Source organism: Cyclopterus lumpus, chromosome 4 (assembly GCF_009769545.1).
Source record: "Cyclopterus lumpus isolate fCycLum1 chromosome 4, fCycLum1.pri, whole genome shotgun sequence".
NCBI classification, from domain to species: domain Eukaryota; kingdom Metazoa; phylum Chordata; class Actinopteri; order Perciformes; family Cyclopteridae; genus Cyclopterus; species Cyclopterus lumpus.
In genome coordinates, this window is record NC_046969.1 from 21,944,043 (window position 1) to 21,963,412 (window position 19,370).

Below are 19,370 nucleotides of genomic sequence, written 5' to 3' on the forward strand. Positions count from 1 at the left end.
GAACAAGTGGGAATGAAACATCGTTTTTATGTCCTAGAATGCGAGGAACTGTGCCCCCCCCTTTCTGCAACTGGTACCTGGATGTTTTATGATAATGGCAAAACTCACACTGAGGTGCCAGTGCATGTGTGAGCCTGCCTTCTCCGACGTGAGCAGTTCTGTGCTGGCAAGTTTAGTTCACTTTGACATCCAGAGTGCTGGTTTATTTAGCTTAGTGTGTCCAAAGACTTAATCGGATATCCAGATTTGTCCAAAACATCCTAATAGGCCTGCTTTGGAGATAACTGTCAACATGCTCACAATGCCTCTAATAGGATGTCTGGCATCTGTCTTTTTTATTAAATGTCTCTATCCCTCTCAATCCTCCCTTCCTACGGGTTCACGTTCCTCCCTACTGTCTACTCTGCGCTTTACATAGGTCATCAGATGTGATATGAATCGGTTGGCACCATATTGACAAAAGCCGGTTGAATGTGTGTCCTTGCGGTAGCCGTGTGATTAATTATTAACCAGCTGCTGCCTGCTACGCCAGTCAGCATCTAAACTTCTGCAAATGTATCCATTTGCTGAGGTGGATCGGTGTGTTGTTTACCCCCAAAGTGCTTCCGCACGACGCTAGAGTTGCCTCATCCTCCATATCTCAGCGATGACATTGGGGAAATGTTATCGCTCAAAAAAATAAATAAATAACATGATGGCCAAAACTGTGAAAAGAAAAGTTGTACAAAAACAAGTTTTCTTGTAAGACTGGCTGAACATGAAATATCGTCTTTTTTTTTTTTTATTCATGATTCAGCAAGAACATGGAGCAGGCTCTCCCCAATTCATCATTGATTACGAATAATAATTGAATAATACAAGTTCCCTGTTGGGAATGCAAGAAACGATAACCAGAACAGTGGCTTGTTTACATTGTGACCTACAGGTGCATAAAGCATAACCTGCTCAGACGGCCGCAGTCACATTATAGCACAACATCTGACAGTGCCAACACCTCATTCTGTCAATGCTGCAGTGCAATACACACACAAGCAGACACAGTTGTTAAATGTATTTTTAAAACGGGTTGTGTTGCTATGGGGGAGTCCACTGATGCTTTCCAAACTCATCGATAGACCTCAGGCGGTGGCAGCAGCTTAGCAACTTTGTGTGCATTTTGTCTTCTTGGAAGAATCTGTCTCTAAGCCATTATATCGATGTTGGTGTAGCCGCTTTATACTTTTACAATAAAGTCATTATTTAAGCATCCTCTAGGAGTCTTGACACATTAGGTCCTGCCGTCAATACTTTTGTGCAACGACACAGTGCAGAACACTGCGATCCTGCAGAGAGCCAGACTCTTTCCATTATTATTTTTTATCATTTTCTCCAAGCATTACATTTTCAATCTCCGGCTCCTGTCGTAGGCAGTGAAATGTGTAAACATTAGGCTGAAAAAGTAAAGTAAGGCGCGCTGTTTACTGATGCAGCAGGTTCACTGTGGAGGAGAAGCTGTTACTGGTGAGATCAGAATACCAGTCAGAAGTGTGAAAATGGCTAAATTACAGAGCAGATGGGGGGGCCGGCTGTCACGATGCACTCCCACATTCATTCACTCATATTCATTCATCTGGTGCAGTGAGCTCTGGCGTGTGCGGAGGCGTGTGCGTGTGTGCGTGTGTGCGTGTGTGTGCGTGTGTGCGTGTGTGTGTGTGTGTGTGTGTGTGTGTGTGTGTGTGTGTGTGCGCGCACAAATAGCAAGTTCCTTTCATCTTTGAAAAAAGAATGAATTTTTTAAAGACCTTTTTTTTTTTTTAAACAGACGCAAAGGTGTTTGACAGGGGGGGACGGGTTTGGGTTCAGGTTTTAAGAGGCCAAAGAGACGAATACGTGGGCTGCATAAAACGCCTCAAGCCTCAACCCGGTCGGCGAAGCCTTGACTCACTCTGGTGTCGGCCTCTCCTGAACGTTAGACATGCCATTGTTGACCGTATGTGGTTAAAGTATCCGTCATGGGCTGTGTGACGTATTCGGCAGCATTAACTCTCATCGACCCTTCTCCACTGCTGTTGCACTAGTTAGCATGTTTAATTGTCTGTCGCGGGGCGCTCTCTGATTGGCTCTTCACTCCAGCAGTGTTGCCCATTTAGTTTGATTTTCATCTCACTTTTCTTCATCTTCTTCTTCACAAGCCAAAGACCACAGACTAATTAATTAATATTCTTGGCTCAGGCTGAAGCAACTGAGTATTGAGCGAAAGTACATTTTATATTGTTAGGATGCGCCTTAACTGGGTTTAATTTTTCAAGCTAATAATAGTGGATGCTATTTAAGTAATTAAAGTGTGGCTTGTTCTGGGGGGAAGCGAGCAGTTGGTAGGTCAATCAATCTTGTTTTCTCTTTTGTACATTTTTACTTTTTCTCGTCGCTGAAGCAAAATTATTTTATCTGATTACTCAATGGATCGACTATTGGACTAATTGGTAAAAACACTCTTATTCCTAAAATAATTGTAAGCCACATCCCTCTTCTGAACTTACCACGATGCATATTTCAAGCAATGTAAAAATAGAGAAGGCCCTGTATGTTTTTTTTTCTCTCCGACTGACCAGATCGGTCATTCGGACGCAGATCACACATGCGTGTCAGCTGGCCGTCGCGGTCTTTACAGCGTGTTCTGCTTTTTAACGGAAGAAGAAAATGGGGCGACGTGAGGTGACGCCACTCGAACAGACAGCCTTTGTCATCATCTTTGACGTCGTCTTTGTGTGTCAGGCCTCTGTCTGATTAGTTTTTTTTCTTCTTTTTTTTTTTCCTGTCTCTTTGCTTCTCTCCTTTCTTTTTCTCTCTCTCTCTCTCTCTCTCTCTCTCTCTCTCTCTCCCCCCCCCCCCCCCCCTTGCTCTTGGATGAGACGAAGTGCGTGGGGGTCGGCCCTCCATCTACCCCAACCGTAAAAAGAGGCTTTGTTTGCTGGATGTCATACAGAATGAGAAAATGAGGCTAGCTGCAGGCTGAACAAGGAGGGGGTGGTTGGAACACCTGTTTAAAAAAATCCACTTCCACCATTTAGCTATATAAAGGGGATTATTACTTGTGGAGATGGACTGTTTCGTTGTCAGTCCCTGCCTTTCATCCAGTGTTGGAAGTAATCTCTCTGTGTGCTCTTTTAAAGTGTGCACTGCTGCCTTGTTTCTTCCATTGCTCTGTTTTGCCGGCAACAGCAGGCGAAAGCTCTTGAGGCTCTTTTTTTTATTTTTAAATTTGCAAGTTAAACCGATTTTCTAACGAAAGGGTTTTGTAGATTTTCCTAAGGGAACGCGGCTAGTTTAATGAAGGCGTGTTAGCGGGAAGTAACCGTAGCCACGGCCCCGTTATCCCCGTTGTTTTAATTCAAACCCCTCGACGTGCGCCATCCAATTTTTCAAGGGGACCCTCTGACACAAAAACATGGACATCAAACGTCAAGCAAAATGTAACACGTTACATGTCATGACCATAAGAACATACCTTTTTAAAAAAAAATATATATATATATTTCTTTTTTTTTTAAAGGTATGTTCTTATGGTAATACATATGTTCTTATGACCTACATGTCATGACCATAAGAACATACCTTTTTAAAAAAAAATATAGATAGTGTGTATGGCTTGCATTTAAATGGCTTGGTCTCAAAGTGCACAGCGAGGCTGTCGTGTAATATAGATTCACAATAAAGACACACGAGAGGAAAGAAATCTCCACTCACGACTAACCAGGGAGTGTCGGCTTTCATCCGAATACTTTGTCACGGATAAGTAAGTTCATGTATGCGCGTCGTGGTTTCAACACTCAACGTTTGTTGAATTGGAGCCTGAGCTATTTGGTGTGGAGGATCCTCTTCTCACTCTTTCACCCTCTACAATGTGAGTCAGCTGAGTCACTCCCCTGTACTTTGCCTTCCTGTCAGTTCCTCTCCCTCTTAATCATCTCTGGATTCACACACTCAACCCATCTCCTCTGTGTTTCTAGAAGAGCACGAGCGTCCGCTGTAAATGTAGGTGTTTTTTCAACACAACGGCGTAGTTACAGCGTCTCATACGACGTCATGGTTTCCTACAATGTGGTTTTTCACAATTGGGACTGGACACGGCTGCTCACACCCCCATACAACAAACACCGTAGGGCTCAACACTAACCGCACACAGTAAGAAAATGACTTTTTAAATATTTCACTAGCCACAATGCTATAAAAATATTAATAAAAGGTTTTTTTTTCCGAATGCAACCAAGCCAATCGCCTACGAGATGTGTCGGAGAAAAATTATAATGGAGAGAAAAACGCAAAAGGTACAAGACTGTTATTTTAAGATTAAAGGAACTACTCATCCAATAAATTATTGCGAATGCCGTCTCGTTGCCTCTGTAATCTCCCGGGGAAAACTTTTAAACTAACCGTTCAGCAAATGAAGGTCTTTATTTATTTATTTATTTTTTACCTCAAATGTTTTCAGAAACAAATTGGGGTAAACTGTTCTTGTAATATATAGAAGGGAGTTTCCAAACGAGCCGCCGCGTTGGCCGAGCGCGCATCCTCACTGTCCATGGTATCGGGGAGCTCCTTCAGAGTGCTGTTACGCTTTAGCATTGTGGGTAGTGTAATACGTGACGGACAAAACGTGACTTTTAAAAAAAAAAAAAAATTTAATAAATGATATGGACTCATATACCATTGTTTCGCAATTCCATAGCTATAATGTTGTAACCACCATCAAATATAAATCATTTTTATTCAGTGTATGAAACTCACCGTTGGAGCTCTATTGCAAGATGTTTAATGGTCCTGGAAAAAAGTAATTTTAAAGGACATCTTTATTGTTTTTAAAGCAGAGATACAAGTGAATATTTGGGTAAATGTGTCATGACTGGGCTATCCAGAAGTATTTCCTCTTTTTCCACAGGCTGGTTGAATTCCATAGATTCAGTGGTTTAGTGTAGTAAGAGCAATAACGGGCAGAACTAATGTTAATGGTTCTCGTTACCCTGAGGCAGGTCGGCTCCTCAGAAGGGTTCTTTAGACCATCCTTTGTGATGGGATCTAAGTTTTTGGATATATTTTTCTTTTACCGCTCTGACGACGGCCACGTCCGGAGGGCACAACGTTTTCGGGTCGTCCGTCTGCGATATCTGAGAAATGCCTTGAGGGAGTGCTTCAAATTTGGCTCAAACATCCACTTCAGGGTGACCAGATTAGATTTCTGGTGGTCAAAGGTCATTGTGACTTCACAAAACACAACGTCACACAAATATCTAATGGGACAAAATGACGGAGGTGGTTGACATTTTGGACAGACGTTGATGTAAACTGCAACGTGAATGGTTGCCAGGAGCATACAGCCGCTATTTGTTCTTCTAAGTAGTCTCCACCTCCATCTTCTGCCATGGCAAATGTGTACCGACCAGCATTCTGTAGCGCCGTCTGTATCCTATGTTAACTGACTTTTTTTTATTATCATCATTATGACAATTACCGACAAACTAATACTATAACGGTTGTATTTTCAAATGTGATCTCTTATTGACTTTACCTGTACGAGGTAAACATGTGTGTCATGTTATACTGGAGTGGTGCATAAAGGACCACTGGGAGTGGTGCATAAAGGACCACTGAGAGCACAGGTTTTCCAGCAGGGCAAATAAAGGACATTGTATTTATTTATTTAGTAGGCCACCTGCAGCCTTTACACGTGTTGGGACCTTTTGTTAACAGAGCTGCCTATAGTCCGACCGCATGTCAGTCCCAGCTGCACTGAAGAAGACGAAGAAGCCAGTGAGTCACTGGCTGAGCTCTGATCTGGGTTAGGTCTGTGGCAATGAGTTGCTCAAGAGGACTCTGTGTGATGCACCGTCCTCGGCTGTGACACCGCTTTAATTCATGCGCCCCCCCCCCCCCCCCCCCCCCCCCCCCCCCTGTTGGTCTTAAACTACCTTTTAAGTGGCGTGCTTCTCTTCAGAACTTGTCAAACGCTTCCACTTGTGAATACATATGCTAATGACGGGGTGTTTAAACTATTTTGAGGTTTTGAATCGGGTAGACTCGCCCGCGCTGTTCCCTACATTTCTCTCCTAAAGAAGAAGAAGATTACCGACACGCCTCTGTTCACTGTATTACATTGTTAACCGTATTCAGAGTGCAAGATTCATCATATGGCAAAAAGCCAGCATCTGCAACCCGGTTGTCACTTCCAGCAGCTGTCTGATTAGAGGTTTGCGGAGGTGGCTCGGTTGTGGCTAGCTCCACTTCTTCTGTGGTCTGCTGAACGCAGCACCTGCAGTGTGGGAGGAGCTGGGGGCAGAATAGGGTGTGCATAACTGGTCGAAAAAGGCCAGAGACGGTTCCTCTGTTACTGTAATTTACCCGCGGTTCTTTCCGATCGCACGTCGGGAACATAATTGGGAACACTCTGCAGTGCACAGACTCTGCTAGCATAAATAAGCTGGAGGAATATAAGGCAGCAGATTTCGGCTGCATTTCGTGAGGTTTTTCAGTGTCTTTTGAAGCCAGCAAGAAAATGCCTGCGGCTTACTCAGAGCTTTGCCTAGTCAGAGCCAGGTTTTCAAGCAATAGAGCTGGCATTTGTTTATAGTACTGAATGCATCAAAAAGAGAAATGAGTTTAAGTCTACAAATAGGGTGTGGAGTGCAGTTAGTCATCCTCTCTCGGTGCGTGTCTTACAGATGTTTATAACATACAGCTCCAAAAAAAGATTGTTGGAAAACCCATGTATGGCAGCGTGGTCAATAATGTAACTCTTATTGAACTAAAAGGCTTGTCCTGTTCTTTAAAAAAACGGATTTATTTAGAGTAGGTTGGACATTTTGAAGTGTTCCGACGCCGAGTAATTGTGAACGGTTATATGGATTTCATAATGTTCATGTTTAGTTGTTTTTTTTGTCTTTTGTCTTCAACAGAAAATTTCAATACCACGGTCAGAAAATTCCAGTGAACTGCAGTCGTTTACTTTCTACCTGTCGAATGTGGGCCGAGATAACCCCCAGGGCAGCTTCGACTGCATCCAGCAGTACATCACCAGGTGAAGGAAAAAACACTGAATCTCACTCACTTTCACTCGGCTCGCTTTCATCAAACCGATTTCTTCTTTTGCACAGACGCCGGTTCTCTGATGTCAACTGTTGATTTGAATGCTTTCTTTGATCTGTAAATAATCAGCCGTCTCTGGAGTTGCAAAATGAGTGTTGCCAGGTCGGCATGTTTGTTTTACATAGTTAACCTTAGGTGACTCTCCAAGATCCTCAGTGATACTTAACAGCCGCCTCTGTTGAACACACTTTATTATTAAACAATATGTTTTTGCAAATTCTGCGTGAGTGAGGGTTATTTAATATTTGTCTTTTCTGTGTCGCGGCAATGCAATGACACACATCCTGCTTACGATGTGGGCCCATCCCCTTCTCAGCATCAAACCCATTAAACGTGTTCTGCAGACTTTCTCTGGCCGCACACGGGCAGCAGAATGTGTTGCCTGAATCAAGCCAATAGGACCAGATGTCCGCGTTGAAGAGGAAGGAAGTAGAAACACAGAATGGGGAACAATAACAAGAAGCCTCCGCCTCTCTGACTGTCCCAGGTTTCTCACCCCATTATTCATAAAATATTATTTTTTGAACATGTGGGTCAGGTGGAGGTCATCCATATCTCTGACTGCATCCTAATCAACCTCGAGTTCCAATCTAAAGCCCAAATGACAGAGCTTTGCTTCCACCGACTGCTCCAGCGCCGTCTCATTTTCTGCCAAATCCTCATCAAAGTGGTGGGGAATCAAAGAGAGCCGGAAAGTCGGGAAAGAATGGGATTTGATGCGGCAGTGAGTCGTACTGTGGGATCCCACAGTTGGCTGGAAATTGAAAAAATAATAGATGTGCCCTCGGGGTGTTTCAGGGATCTCATCGAGGCAGGAATGCACAGTGAAGGGATGGGTTATTGCAAATATTGAGATATTTAAGGTTCATACTGAGAATCAACTCAAAGTAGCATGACCTAACATAACTTGTACTGGTTCATTTCTTGTCGATCTCAAATAACTGTCCAAATAATCATGGAGCACCATAAAACGTGTAACGATTTCCCCGCTCATCTTTTCTCTTTCCATTGAAGCTTCTGGACGCTCAATCGCGGTCTTCCCCTCTCACAATCTCCTCTTTGTTTTGGCAGTGAAGGGAGCATTCAGCTGGATTGTTTGGGTGGGATCCAGGACAAGATTACAGTGTGTGCCACGGACGACTCCTACCAGAAGGCCAGGGAAAACATGGCCCAGGTCGAGGAGGAGACTCGCAGTCGGAGTGCCATCGTCATCAAGCCCGGGGGGAGATACGTAGGTGAGGAGACATGATGGCACCGACGCGTGCAGACCACCCAACGTGCTGCGGTCAGCGAGACATTTTCTCAGTCACGGACCTGCAAAAAGACCAATATTTGATCATAACGCCGCTTTTGGTTGATGGTGTTAATGGGCATGAAGTGACGGGAAGAATTTCTGTGACTTTCAAACAGCCGAATGGCCCCCGTGTGTTTGTGTAGCCCCTCTCTGCTGGTGAACGGGTTCACATTGCACCAGACGGGTTGTTTGGGTCTGGGGCTGAATGGCAAAGGGCCAGCACACTGCCAGCGTGCCTCGTCTGTATCTAGGACTTTATTGAATTTGATGGTGGTCGCTTCCTCAATGGCCACACGGCTAATGTGCCACATGCACACTGATCTTCTTTCTCGCTAACTCCGCAGACGTAATTCGAACACACCGAGGCAAAAACATCCCCCGGGCAGAACGCATCAACTTTCTGACTTCTTGTTTTGGTCTCTGACCTTCGCCATTAAAAAAAAAAAAAAAAAAAACACGTTGTGCGACAGCGACTGGAGAAAACCCCAGTAGTGCAGCTTCATTGCCTGCAGAGAAAGAAATCCAGTGTAAGCCTATTCACTGTTGAGTGAGTCAAAGAATGTCTAGTCCATGTGTGCTGTGGAGCCAAACAGTGTTTTGTTCTCAGTAGGAGGCAACACAAAATTCAGTCTGAATCACCTGAAAGGTCTCAGTGGGAACAGGTGGTGATAGCTGATGTTTGTAATGCAAGGTGAGTGTTGGTGGACATCAAGAGGAGTGCACGATACATCTTTTATGAGTCATCTGCAGGTTCCCTCAGCCATTATCAGTCACTGAGCTGGAAGCTGTTGACGGAAATAAATTGATTTCTTGCTGAGATAATAGTTATTTTCGGTTAAAAACAAGCAAGTGTTGGCTGCCAGACACAGAGTAATATTAGGCCCGACTCTACCAGCATTTTCTGTTTCAGTGCTGGATTTCAGTACTAAATTCCTCCTGGGATTTTAAATTCTCAGCAATGGTAAACGAATTTAAATTGACAACCCTTTAAAACTAGTTGGAAAGATAAATGGGAAGTCTGTGTTAAATGAATATACTGCGATGACACTGACTACGTTTACATGCACCGAATATTCAGTTTTTTGGCCCTTTTATTCTGAAAAAGAATTTTAGTGTGCTTGTAAACATAATCGTTGAAAACTTGACGAATCCTTCTCACGCCAAACTCTTTCTCCACTTCTGTACCTCCACCTCCCTCAGGTAAGAAGGTTCAGATCCGGAAACCGGCTCCTGGCCTCTCCGACGTCGCCCCGTTGCGAAGGACGTCTCGGCCCGTCATCATCTCTAGCAGTACGATAAAGAAGGGCACGCCTCAGCACAGGCCGCTCCGAGAGCGCCTCACACACCTGCTGGCCCTCAAGCCTTACAAGAAGCCGGAGCTCATCCTGAGGTTGCAGAAGGATGGCCTCTTGCCGTTAGACAAGGACTCCCTGGATAGCTACCTGCAACAGGTCTCACACACACACACGTATTGCTTTGTTGCCTCTTAGTGGCTGCAGAGGCAAGGAGGCTCACCCACGCTTCTTTCTCTTTACCTAGGTGGCAAACCTGAATGGGAAAGACAACACCTTCACATTGAAGGACATTTTGTATAAGGAGATTCAGAAGGACTGGCCGGGCTACACAGAAGGAGACCAGCAGCTTCTCAAGAGAATCCTGTTTAAGTATGTCAAAGATGAGGACCGCTCTCACTGTTTAACCCCACATGTCTCCCTGTTCTGCCCATGATTCTCTTGTATCCGTCTACTCTCCTCTAAATGGTCAGTAGTTGTTTTTGTTTTTACTCTCTACTAATGATGAAACATCAGCAAAATAGTTTTGCAATGTGGCATACCGGCAGCCGGAGATCTCTTGTCTTATGAGCAACAATAGCTGATACTGTTGAGACGCAATTATATAGTTTTTGGTGTAACTTTGCTAAATCCGACATGCTTCCATTGTATTTTCTTAAACTGGCTAGAGGATTCTCAGGTAACATTCCTGGGTGCAGGTTTTGGACACTTGTTTTGGAGTGAGTGTGGACTCTCAGAATTGTAGAGCTGCTATTGAGGAATGAAAAGTATGCGTACAAAATCTTTCCCTTTTTTATTATCCTGTTGCATAACCAATTACGACTAGGTTTTATTTTATGATATGAGGGTTTATAAAGCTGTCATGGATTTCATTCGGAGCCATTGCAATTATGTGATGCAATAGCTCATAAGAAAACGGTGGGTTTTACACATGCAGACTATATTTGTTGGACTGGCAGATGTGTCTCCAGGGAGCTTCCTGTGTGCTCTACTGAATTCCATCTTTGTTGACGGCGTGAGCTACTGGCCTCCTTCCCAGTGGAAAAACTTGTTTTCTCGGGAACTGGGACACTAAGGAAAAGCAAGCTCCCAGCTAGCTATAAATAGACCAGGGAGCAATGCTCCGGTACTCAATTTGTGTTTATGTAATGGGACTCAAGAATAGTTCCTATTCTCCATGATTAGCTTAGTTTTACCTGGGGTACAACACTAAAGGAAGCTCGACACTTTACTGCAATGCAATAACCATTTCACCTGAGATGTCCAGCTTGTGTTAAGACTGCTACTGACATCGCTGTATGGTATGTTTTGGGTTGTATTGCGCTTTTGGCGTTTTATTCTCATTTAAATATATAGAGAACTAAAACGCCTCACAATACGTTAGTATATTAACACAAACTACAACCTTTCTGGCACAGTGCCATTTAAAAAGTTTCACAAAGTACTCCTTACAGTATTGTTTACTGCATTACTTTGTACTTGGATTACACATTTTCTGGCCAATCGGTGTAATATGTGCACCCTATTTGTGTGTCTCTTTTAGCTACACTTATTTTTTTATCAGCTGACTTAACAACCATAGCCTCCCACCTAATCCCTCCCCCTCCGAGGCTCCTCCAGAGTTTTGAACTAGTGCTGTAAGTCACGCAGGAGAAGCCCAGCAACACGATAGGAACGCACATGATGCAACTGTGTTCCAGCACATGCTGATCTGTGTGTGTGTGTGTGTGTGTGTGTGTATGAGGTGGCACCCGTCCAAGGTTCAGCCATATTGGCCGTCCAGCTCACTCGTAGCTCCTGACTGTCTCTCTGACTGTCCCCGCCGCCACACGCACGCACGCACGCACGCACGCACGCACGCACGCACGCACGCACGCGCGCGGGCGCGCGCGCCCTGATTGAACTAGGGCGGGGCATTGCCAAAACACTGTACCCAACTGCCCCCTTCTGATGATGTCGTTGGCTGTGACTGCAGCATCTCAGCATGCACAACACGCTCTTTCACATTTCAGATTACATAGTCGTGTTTGTAGCCGTGTCCCCATCAGTAAATATGCTGCGCACTGAACTTCGAGTTCAATAATTAATTATTAACTGTGTTGTGTTTTAATCCAGGACTGGATCAGTTGCTTCGACACTGTTTATCATGGCTGGGCAGCTGCTATTTGGCACAGCTGTTCTGTTTTGTCACTTGCTGTGTGATAGATTAATCTAGAGTTCAGTCTTTTCACACCTGGCCCTAACATGATTCTTGGCTTTGAATGCAAGCGTGATCAGTGCGGAGTTACTTTGAGCCTCGTGTGGAAGAGGTCAGGGATTGAGTTGTAGTCAATCCATTGGATCGGGGATGTGCCGCAGTGTGTCGTCAACTTTTCAGCGTGCAGATTGTCTGATTAAAAAACCAACAACCATGCACACAAAGTGAGCCGCAGTACCATATTCTGTCTCTCTCGCTTCCTCGCTGTCACTGAAGAGTGCCATGTCACTTTCTCACTCGCCTTGAACGTGCTGCCAAAAGTGTTCACGCATCAAATAAGCATGCAGTGAGCTAACACGCATGCTTCAGTAGGAGAGGGAAGACGGCACATTTGGAGTATTAAAACTGGTATTAAACAGACTTTTATAATTGATGTTATTCCCTGTCCATTTTTCAACATGAAATGTGTGTGTGTGTGGTTATGGTAAAGTGCTGCTTTTGTCAAGTAGGCCCTCATTTGCTCTGTTGTCATAGCTACCCACTCTGCTCCACAAAGCAACTTTTGCAACTTTTTTTTTTTTTTAATGCCCTCGTACTTGTGTAGAATTAGCTTTGTCACTGGAGAAATGGCAGCAAAGTAGTTTTTTTTTTTTTTTTTTTTTTAGTTTTTTTTTAAACTTTTTTTAAGGGCACAAATCTCCATGATGGCTTTAATAACCTTTTTAATGGACCAGAAAGCAGCGCTCGCCCTGAAAGAACGATGCGATGCGATCTAGTTGAAGCTAATAACGTCGCTGTGTTACGGCAGATGGAATCTGCTGTGTCACCTCAACAGGTGGTTGAATAGATGACGTGGTGTTCCTGTTGTGCTGGTTACAGTAGAGCTGTATAAATGATATCTAGCTTCTTTTTTCTTTTTTTAATCCTATGCATCTGTCGCTTGTGTTCCCTCTCTTAGAAAACAGAGCCAGGCGACCCTGAACAGCTCCGCCCCTCCACTGGAGAGCCCGCCCAAAGAGCCGGCCAGCAGCTCGCCATCTCAGGTGAGCTTCCTGTTCCCTCTTCTAACTTTCTTCACATGTGTACAGTGACTCTTCTTCCCCCGGTGGCTAGTGCTGGATGATGATTAAGAAGGGCGAAGCGTTTTTGTTAAAGATGCAAATGACGCCGTGCAACATTTTCTTTTTAAAAGCGTACAAAATTCTTGGGATTTCAAAGGTGCCTGTATTTCTTTGTTTGATTAATTTCTACATAGTTATTGTTTTGCCTCGCTCTCTACTGACATAACATCAAAGTTTGCTCTGCATTGCTAATCTTTAACCAGAGCTTGTTTGGCTTCAGTTATTTATTTTTCTGCTGATCCAGTAGAAACGGTTTGCGGGGAAATTGGGGACAAAGATTGACTACATTTCCACCAGTTTACCCACAACTGTGTAACTGGGTTGTCCCTGCAGTCTGGAGGTTTCTGGTATTTCCCAGAAAAGGGTTTTCTTTTCTCTCTCTAAACTGATTTGTTTCCTCTCGCTGCCTTTTCAGTGAATTCCCTTTTTTGCAGTAAATGTTTTCTGAACTTTTTACAGTTTACCAGTACTACTGACTAATTATTGTTGTGAGTTTTCCAAGAAGCTTTTCATAAACATGCATTGTTTGCATGAGCACTGAAGCCTTGTTATTAAACTAAATGGCGCCGATGGTACACTTCAGTTCATCAAAACTCCTTTTCGCCCTCCTCATTGCATGATTACCTTCTTTTTTTTTTTTTTTCATATTTCTCGTCCTGCTCTTTTTTTAGGTCAGTCCAGACTCCTGAGTCTAACTACTGTTTACACTTCCATTAGGTATACGGAGGAGGAGCCGCTCCGTTTATATTAATAGCGCCGTCCTCTCAGGTTCTTCTCACCTCAGACACTTCCTGTATGGCTCTTCCTGTCCGCTCCCTCCCTCAATAAACACAGTACACAAACACACAAGCAAATGGTTCCCCGGGCTCTTGGTACAAAGAGCAGCTCAGCAGGTAGGTCTGTGTGTAAACCTCAGATGGGTGAGGGATAAATCAGTGAGAGCTGCAGGGCAGACGGGGCGGCACCACGTCCACACAACGACTCATTAATGCAAAAATAACATCCATCCCTGCTGGCATTTCTTTAGAAGTTTTCCGTTCATGGTTTACGGAAACCAAAAAAGTGAAATATCTCCGTCTTCACTTTTTCGTTGGGTAATATTCTCCCAGAACAAATACCCTTCTCAATATAGCAACAGCCTTTTGGTGCTTCCGGAAAGTAGGCAATGACATTTATGATAAATAATCGCTAGTAATGTAGATATGAGTAAGGACATAATGGCAAGAAATAGAAGAGCTTTCACAGTCTGGTAAGCTCAATGGATTTCATCACTGTAATGCGGCCTTTTTAAAAAAATTTAAAAAAAATAATTAAAAAAAAAAAACAGGAAAAGATGACACTTATGCAATATTCAGATATCCAAAATGTCGGCCGATATCTAGCCTCGTTTCACAATATCGATAAAGTAACAATATACGGCACGGCCGTCATCTGAAGTGACGTTTGATCTCAGTTCGGTCTCCTCAATGACCTCAACGATCACGTGGATGTGGCGTCCTGAAGATACTGCTGCGCAGCACAAAACGACATCTATGCATCTCTACTTCAGTTTAGCCAACTGCCTTCCCCCCCCCCCCCCCTGGGTCTACCCTACAGAGGTGTATATTTCTACTCTGCAGTGTCATATTTACTTTTTGCAAGAATAGGACCAACAGTGTGGAAGTAGTCTGAAAAGCTTTGCGGGCCCAAAAGGAGCCCCTCGCTGGTTTCCGTTGTTGTTATTCCAGAACCTAAAAGTAGTCCTGTCTGCACAGCCGACACGCAGCGATTGGGTCGGCCACTCCCAACGACATAAGTGTGGGCTGAGTCTGTAATTTAATCCCTAGTATTGTGAAAAGACGGCACAGTCATCCTATTCTTAGTGCTGCGGAGAGAACAGATCCTCTACTGCTCTTTCTGTTCTACTGCATGCACTAGATCCTGTCTTCTGAGCATTGCCTTGTCCCATACGGCTCAGATCATTTTAGTTTTGCTCTGACGTGGACTGGACTTTTCCTCCTCGTGAATTAAATTCCTATTGAACCCTATTTTGGGTTCCGCTACTAAACCCGCAATTTCTGTTTTTCTTTTCTGCCAGAAACGACCTGCCGCTGACTTCATCGACCCTCTCGCCAACAAAAAGCCCAGGATATCGCATCTCGCCAGCAAGGCTGCAACAGCCCCGGTTAATGGCAAGCTCGGCTCCTCCAATGGGAGAGTGGAGGCGGGTGGCGCTCAGGCCGGAGTGGCGGTTTCGATGTCGGACGGCGGCATGACGTCCAGCTCCCAGCAGCTTCCTCTGCTCGACATCCCCCGTCCTTTCGAAGCACTGTCGGATGTCAGCAACGACTCCAGCCACAACGGGAGGGACTGTGACTCTCAGGAAACCGCCGCCTCCGAGAGGCTCAGCCAACAACCCTCGCTGCTCTCGGGCCCGGCGCCCAGCATCGGCACATCGTCTCCTGGACACACGGGCCCGGCCGTTCCTCGGGACAAGAGTCCTTCGTCTTTCAACAGCAAGTCCAGGAAGAAGTCCAAAAAGCATAAAGACAAGGAGAAGAGCAAAGACAAGGGGAGGGTGAAGGAGAGGGCTCAGGAGAAGGAGAGGAAGAGTCGTGGGGAACGTGTGCCTGAGCCCAACCAAGTCTGTGAGCTGAGCCCAGGAAACCTCAAAAGCAACAGTATTCCACACAAAAGCACAGGTGAGGGCAACACGCACGCACGCACACACACACACACATACACATATTATCCCCTTTCACAGCTCTTGCATCAGATATAGATATATATTTCTGAATGAAAGTAGTTCTCCGTGTGGAGGGACACCAGTTAGTCATCACTGTGACAGAGTGATGTGACTCGGTGAATAAACGGAGACCCCTGGTGTTCAGTGTTTATGCCGTCAATAACCTCAAATACACACCTGTGAATCCGACGGCCCTTCTCTCTCCCTGTGTGACTTTGTTTTAGATCTGAATGGGATGTGCAACAGTACCAGTATTCCTACGTCGTCACCTGAGGTGGCAGCCTATTTATTGTGAGTATTCAATGCAGTTTTAGACTTTTAAAACCCCTGGATGGGCTTAACGTACGATATATGGGCATGGCATGTATTGTTTTTGTTTTGTTTGTTTCATTTATTTATTCAGGATATTTTAAAAGTAATTTGCCATTCCAATATCCGAATATATTCTTTATGAATTTAAAGTGAATAGCTCTTGAATTGAATGTTTTTACTTGTATTATTATGCTATTTTATTAACATAACGCTGGCATAAAAGGTCTTTTTTTAAAATGAGAACAATATTGTTGATTGCAATTATTTCTCGGACAATATACATCCTTCAAAGGTTACAGTTGCAGGCCTTCGCCTGGGATGGATTCATTTAATCACAAAGCCAACCCCCTAATAGCCATTGTTCCTTCCTTGTTTCGTAACATTTGCTCTCCTCGTCCTCGTAGGAAGTACACGGTGATCGTCTCTCCGGAGCAGCGTCAGAGGTATAAAAACGATTTCAACTCCGAGTACAGCGAGTACCGGGGTCTGCACGCTCGGATAGACGGCATCACCCGGCAGTTCACCGTGCTCGACAACGAGCTCAAACAGCTCCATCAAGGCACAGACAAGTACAAGGTAGATTCCCCAGAGCACAAGTTGTTCGAAAACATTCTGACTCGCTGAAAAGATGCCCAATCGGTTATGTTCGTACCCCTTATCTTTTTATTTATGTTGTGTGTGTGTGTTCTCTACATAGACAATCCACAATCAGATACTTCAAGAGTATCATAAAATAAAAAAGGTAAGTTTAAGTCCCGCTATTATACACATTGATGGCTTAAAAGTATGCATTGAAGTACATTACCGGAGTCCTGATTTGTTTTCCATATCCCTTGCAGACTAATCCAAACTATAGCCAAGAGAAGAACCGCTGTGAATATCTACACAACAAACTGGCATACATAAAGAGACTTATCGCCGAGTACGATCAACAGCAACTTTAAAAAGTAGTTATTAGACATTGTTTCCCTGTTGTCTCTGGAAACCAAGCAGATAAAGGAAAACTCTGGATTCCGCCTGTGCTAAATAATGTTCACATGAAAGATGCCATGAAAGGAGTATTCCCCCTCATTTGGGGCCAAAGGCTCTAATGAAGACTTTAAGCAGGACACGTGATAATTTTCTTTTTTTTTTTCCGGTTTTGGTTCTTTTTGGAAGATGGGGTTGTGCCTCGAGGGGCCAGGGTCCGTCTGTGTAGTAACGATGCAACCAGGAAAAAAAGGCTTTATTTATCTCAACAGTCCACCCTGCTATGTAGCGCACACACGTCTAAAAGAGTCGAAACATGGAAACTTTCCCACTTTTCTTAGGAGATAATCCAAATCTTTCCTGCTTTTTGAAACTAGATGTTTGAGACGGAGATGTAAACTGCGGATTGTATGCCAAATGCAACTAATTTATAATGATCAGTCTCCCCCCCCCCCCATATACTGAAACAAACATTTATTTTCTTTTTATTTATTTTTGACACTTAATTCTGGGGGGGGGGTAACGAGTCCGTTTTACACTCCTTAATATCAGTACTTAAAAGCTGTCTCTTCTCTGCCAGTATTTTATTCAGAAGCTGCCTTTCCCATCTAATTGTCAACCTGTTGGCGTTAATTATATTTCTCTCTTTTAAAGAGAGCAGATATTTAGTATTGATTAAATCAAGACGATCTAAATGCACACAGTCAGATGCAGGTTTGTGTGTTCAACAACAACAACAACAACTAACCTGTGCAGATGTCTTAACAGAGGGGGGGACACGTGTGAAAGTCTCCAGTCCGGTGTTCTTGAAGCCCGGTCCTCCTCACTCGGCGGTGCTGCTTCATCGGTGACGGCAGTCGGTCCGAATGTTCCTCCTAATGTTTCAGTGAAGAACGACATTTAGCTCTTAATTGGTCGTCTTTCCCAGTTTTTAGGTCCTGGCGGCTTTTGTAGCAATAGATTAATTCAAAGTTATCAGAAGAGTTAAAAAAATGCCAGCGCTACTCCTCTCCATGCTTCGGAAAATCCTCTAATTGTAAGATGATGCAGACGGGGGATGCAGATCTGTCTTTTTTTTTTTCTCTTTTCATCCTTAAAAAAAAAAAGAAATTCTTAAAAAAAAAAAAAAGTTTTCTTTCACAGATCTCCTAACTTACCATCATTGGCACCTTTTTTTATTTTTTTTTTATTTAAAAGTTACGTTAAAATAGTGTTTGCGGCGTCTTTTTTAAAGGAGGGGAAAAAAAAGATTAATTTGAGTTTCGTCTGCTCATCGAGCCGCGTGATGGTCCATCGAGACGACTGTTAAGATGAAGCCACCCCCCCCCCCCCCCCCCCCCCCCCCATCATCTTTCCGGGCGGAAAGGCCTCTCGGAAGAGGAATGCGTTCGCCCCGCGACCAGTTTTTGCCTTTTTCAAAAATGTGATGTCAGATATTCACCGAGGTTGACCTGGAATCCATTTCCTGGACCGTCTCTCCGCTCTTGAGAAGCGTCGTGATCCGCTCGCCGTGTGTCCCGAAGACTAATTGGAACGACTCAACCCGATGGACGAGCGAGTTTAGTCCAGCGACTGCGTTTCTTAATAACGATCTTTTTATGTGAATATGAAAAATCAGCACTTTTTTTCTCCTGATCTTGCTGTTACCTGGGGGAAAGGGAGGGGGTGGGGGTCGGGGTTTGTCCAAATGACACTTTTTTTCTCTTTGTCCATCAGAGTGCATGCTTTATGAATGTGTTACAATGAACAGTCTTTGTACCTTTTACTTGAAGAAAAGAAAAAAGAAAAAAAAACTGCCCAAGGATATCGAAAGCCAAGCAAAGGCCTAGTCCAACTGAATTTAGTATGTAATCAATTCGACGTGGCTCTGACCAGCATGTATACCAAAGTGCTTACCGAGTGGGATGAAACAAAACACTCTACCAAATGACAAAGGAACATGTCACACAGTATTCTCTTCTTCCTGTTATCATTTCATTGGTCATAATTTACCCCCACCCCCAGTGGAAACTTCCCCAGTGTTTTTCTTGTGGGAAGTCCGAGGACGCTCCAGACGGGATTCGCACGACTGGCCTCGAGGTGTCGTCAACGTAATGCCAGATTTCAGATGATGTAACTCTCCTGACGCAAACACTACATTGAGGCCAAATGCTCCAGGACTCGCCGGGTCCAGGCTGAGGTCTGGATCCGGGTCTTGGAGGGACGCAACGTGAACCCTCTTGTCACCTGGGGATCGGCATCGCCCAGTCCTGCAACCCCCCCCACCCCCCCCCCACCCCCCACCCCCACCCTTAGACGCATTCTGTCATAATTCTTGTGTAACACTTCTATTGCGGTCAAG

At 44.3% G+C, this 19,370-nt stretch overlaps 1 protein-coding gene across 1 annotated transcript in view; it reads left to right on the forward strand.

Moving 5' to 3' along the window:
* The window catches only part of ell (elongation factor RNA polymerase II), a 31,295-nt gene extending 13,033 nt beyond the window's left edge, over positions 1 to 18,262 (forward strand). Inside the window, exons 3-12 of the mRNA XM_034529942.1 lie at positions 6,930 to 7,051; positions 8,191 to 8,354; positions 9,614 to 9,864; positions 9,953 to 10,077; positions 12,861 to 12,945; positions 15,101 to 15,704; positions 15,973 to 16,039; positions 16,465 to 16,636; positions 16,758 to 16,802; positions 16,900 to 18,262. Coding sequence (XP_034385833.1) covers positions 6,930 to 7,051; positions 8,191 to 8,354; positions 9,614 to 9,864; positions 9,953 to 10,077; positions 12,861 to 12,945; positions 15,101 to 15,704; positions 15,973 to 16,039; positions 16,465 to 16,636; positions 16,758 to 16,802; positions 16,900 to 17,004 — 1,740 coding nt within the window. The 3' untranslated portion in view covers positions 17,005 to 18,262. The remainder of the gene's footprint in view (positions 1 to 6,929; positions 7,052 to 8,190; positions 8,355 to 9,613; positions 9,865 to 9,952; positions 10,078 to 12,860; positions 12,946 to 15,100; positions 15,705 to 15,972; positions 16,040 to 16,464; positions 16,637 to 16,757; positions 16,803 to 16,899) is intronic.
* The last annotated feature ends 1,108 nt before the right edge of the window (positions 18,263 to 19,370 follow it).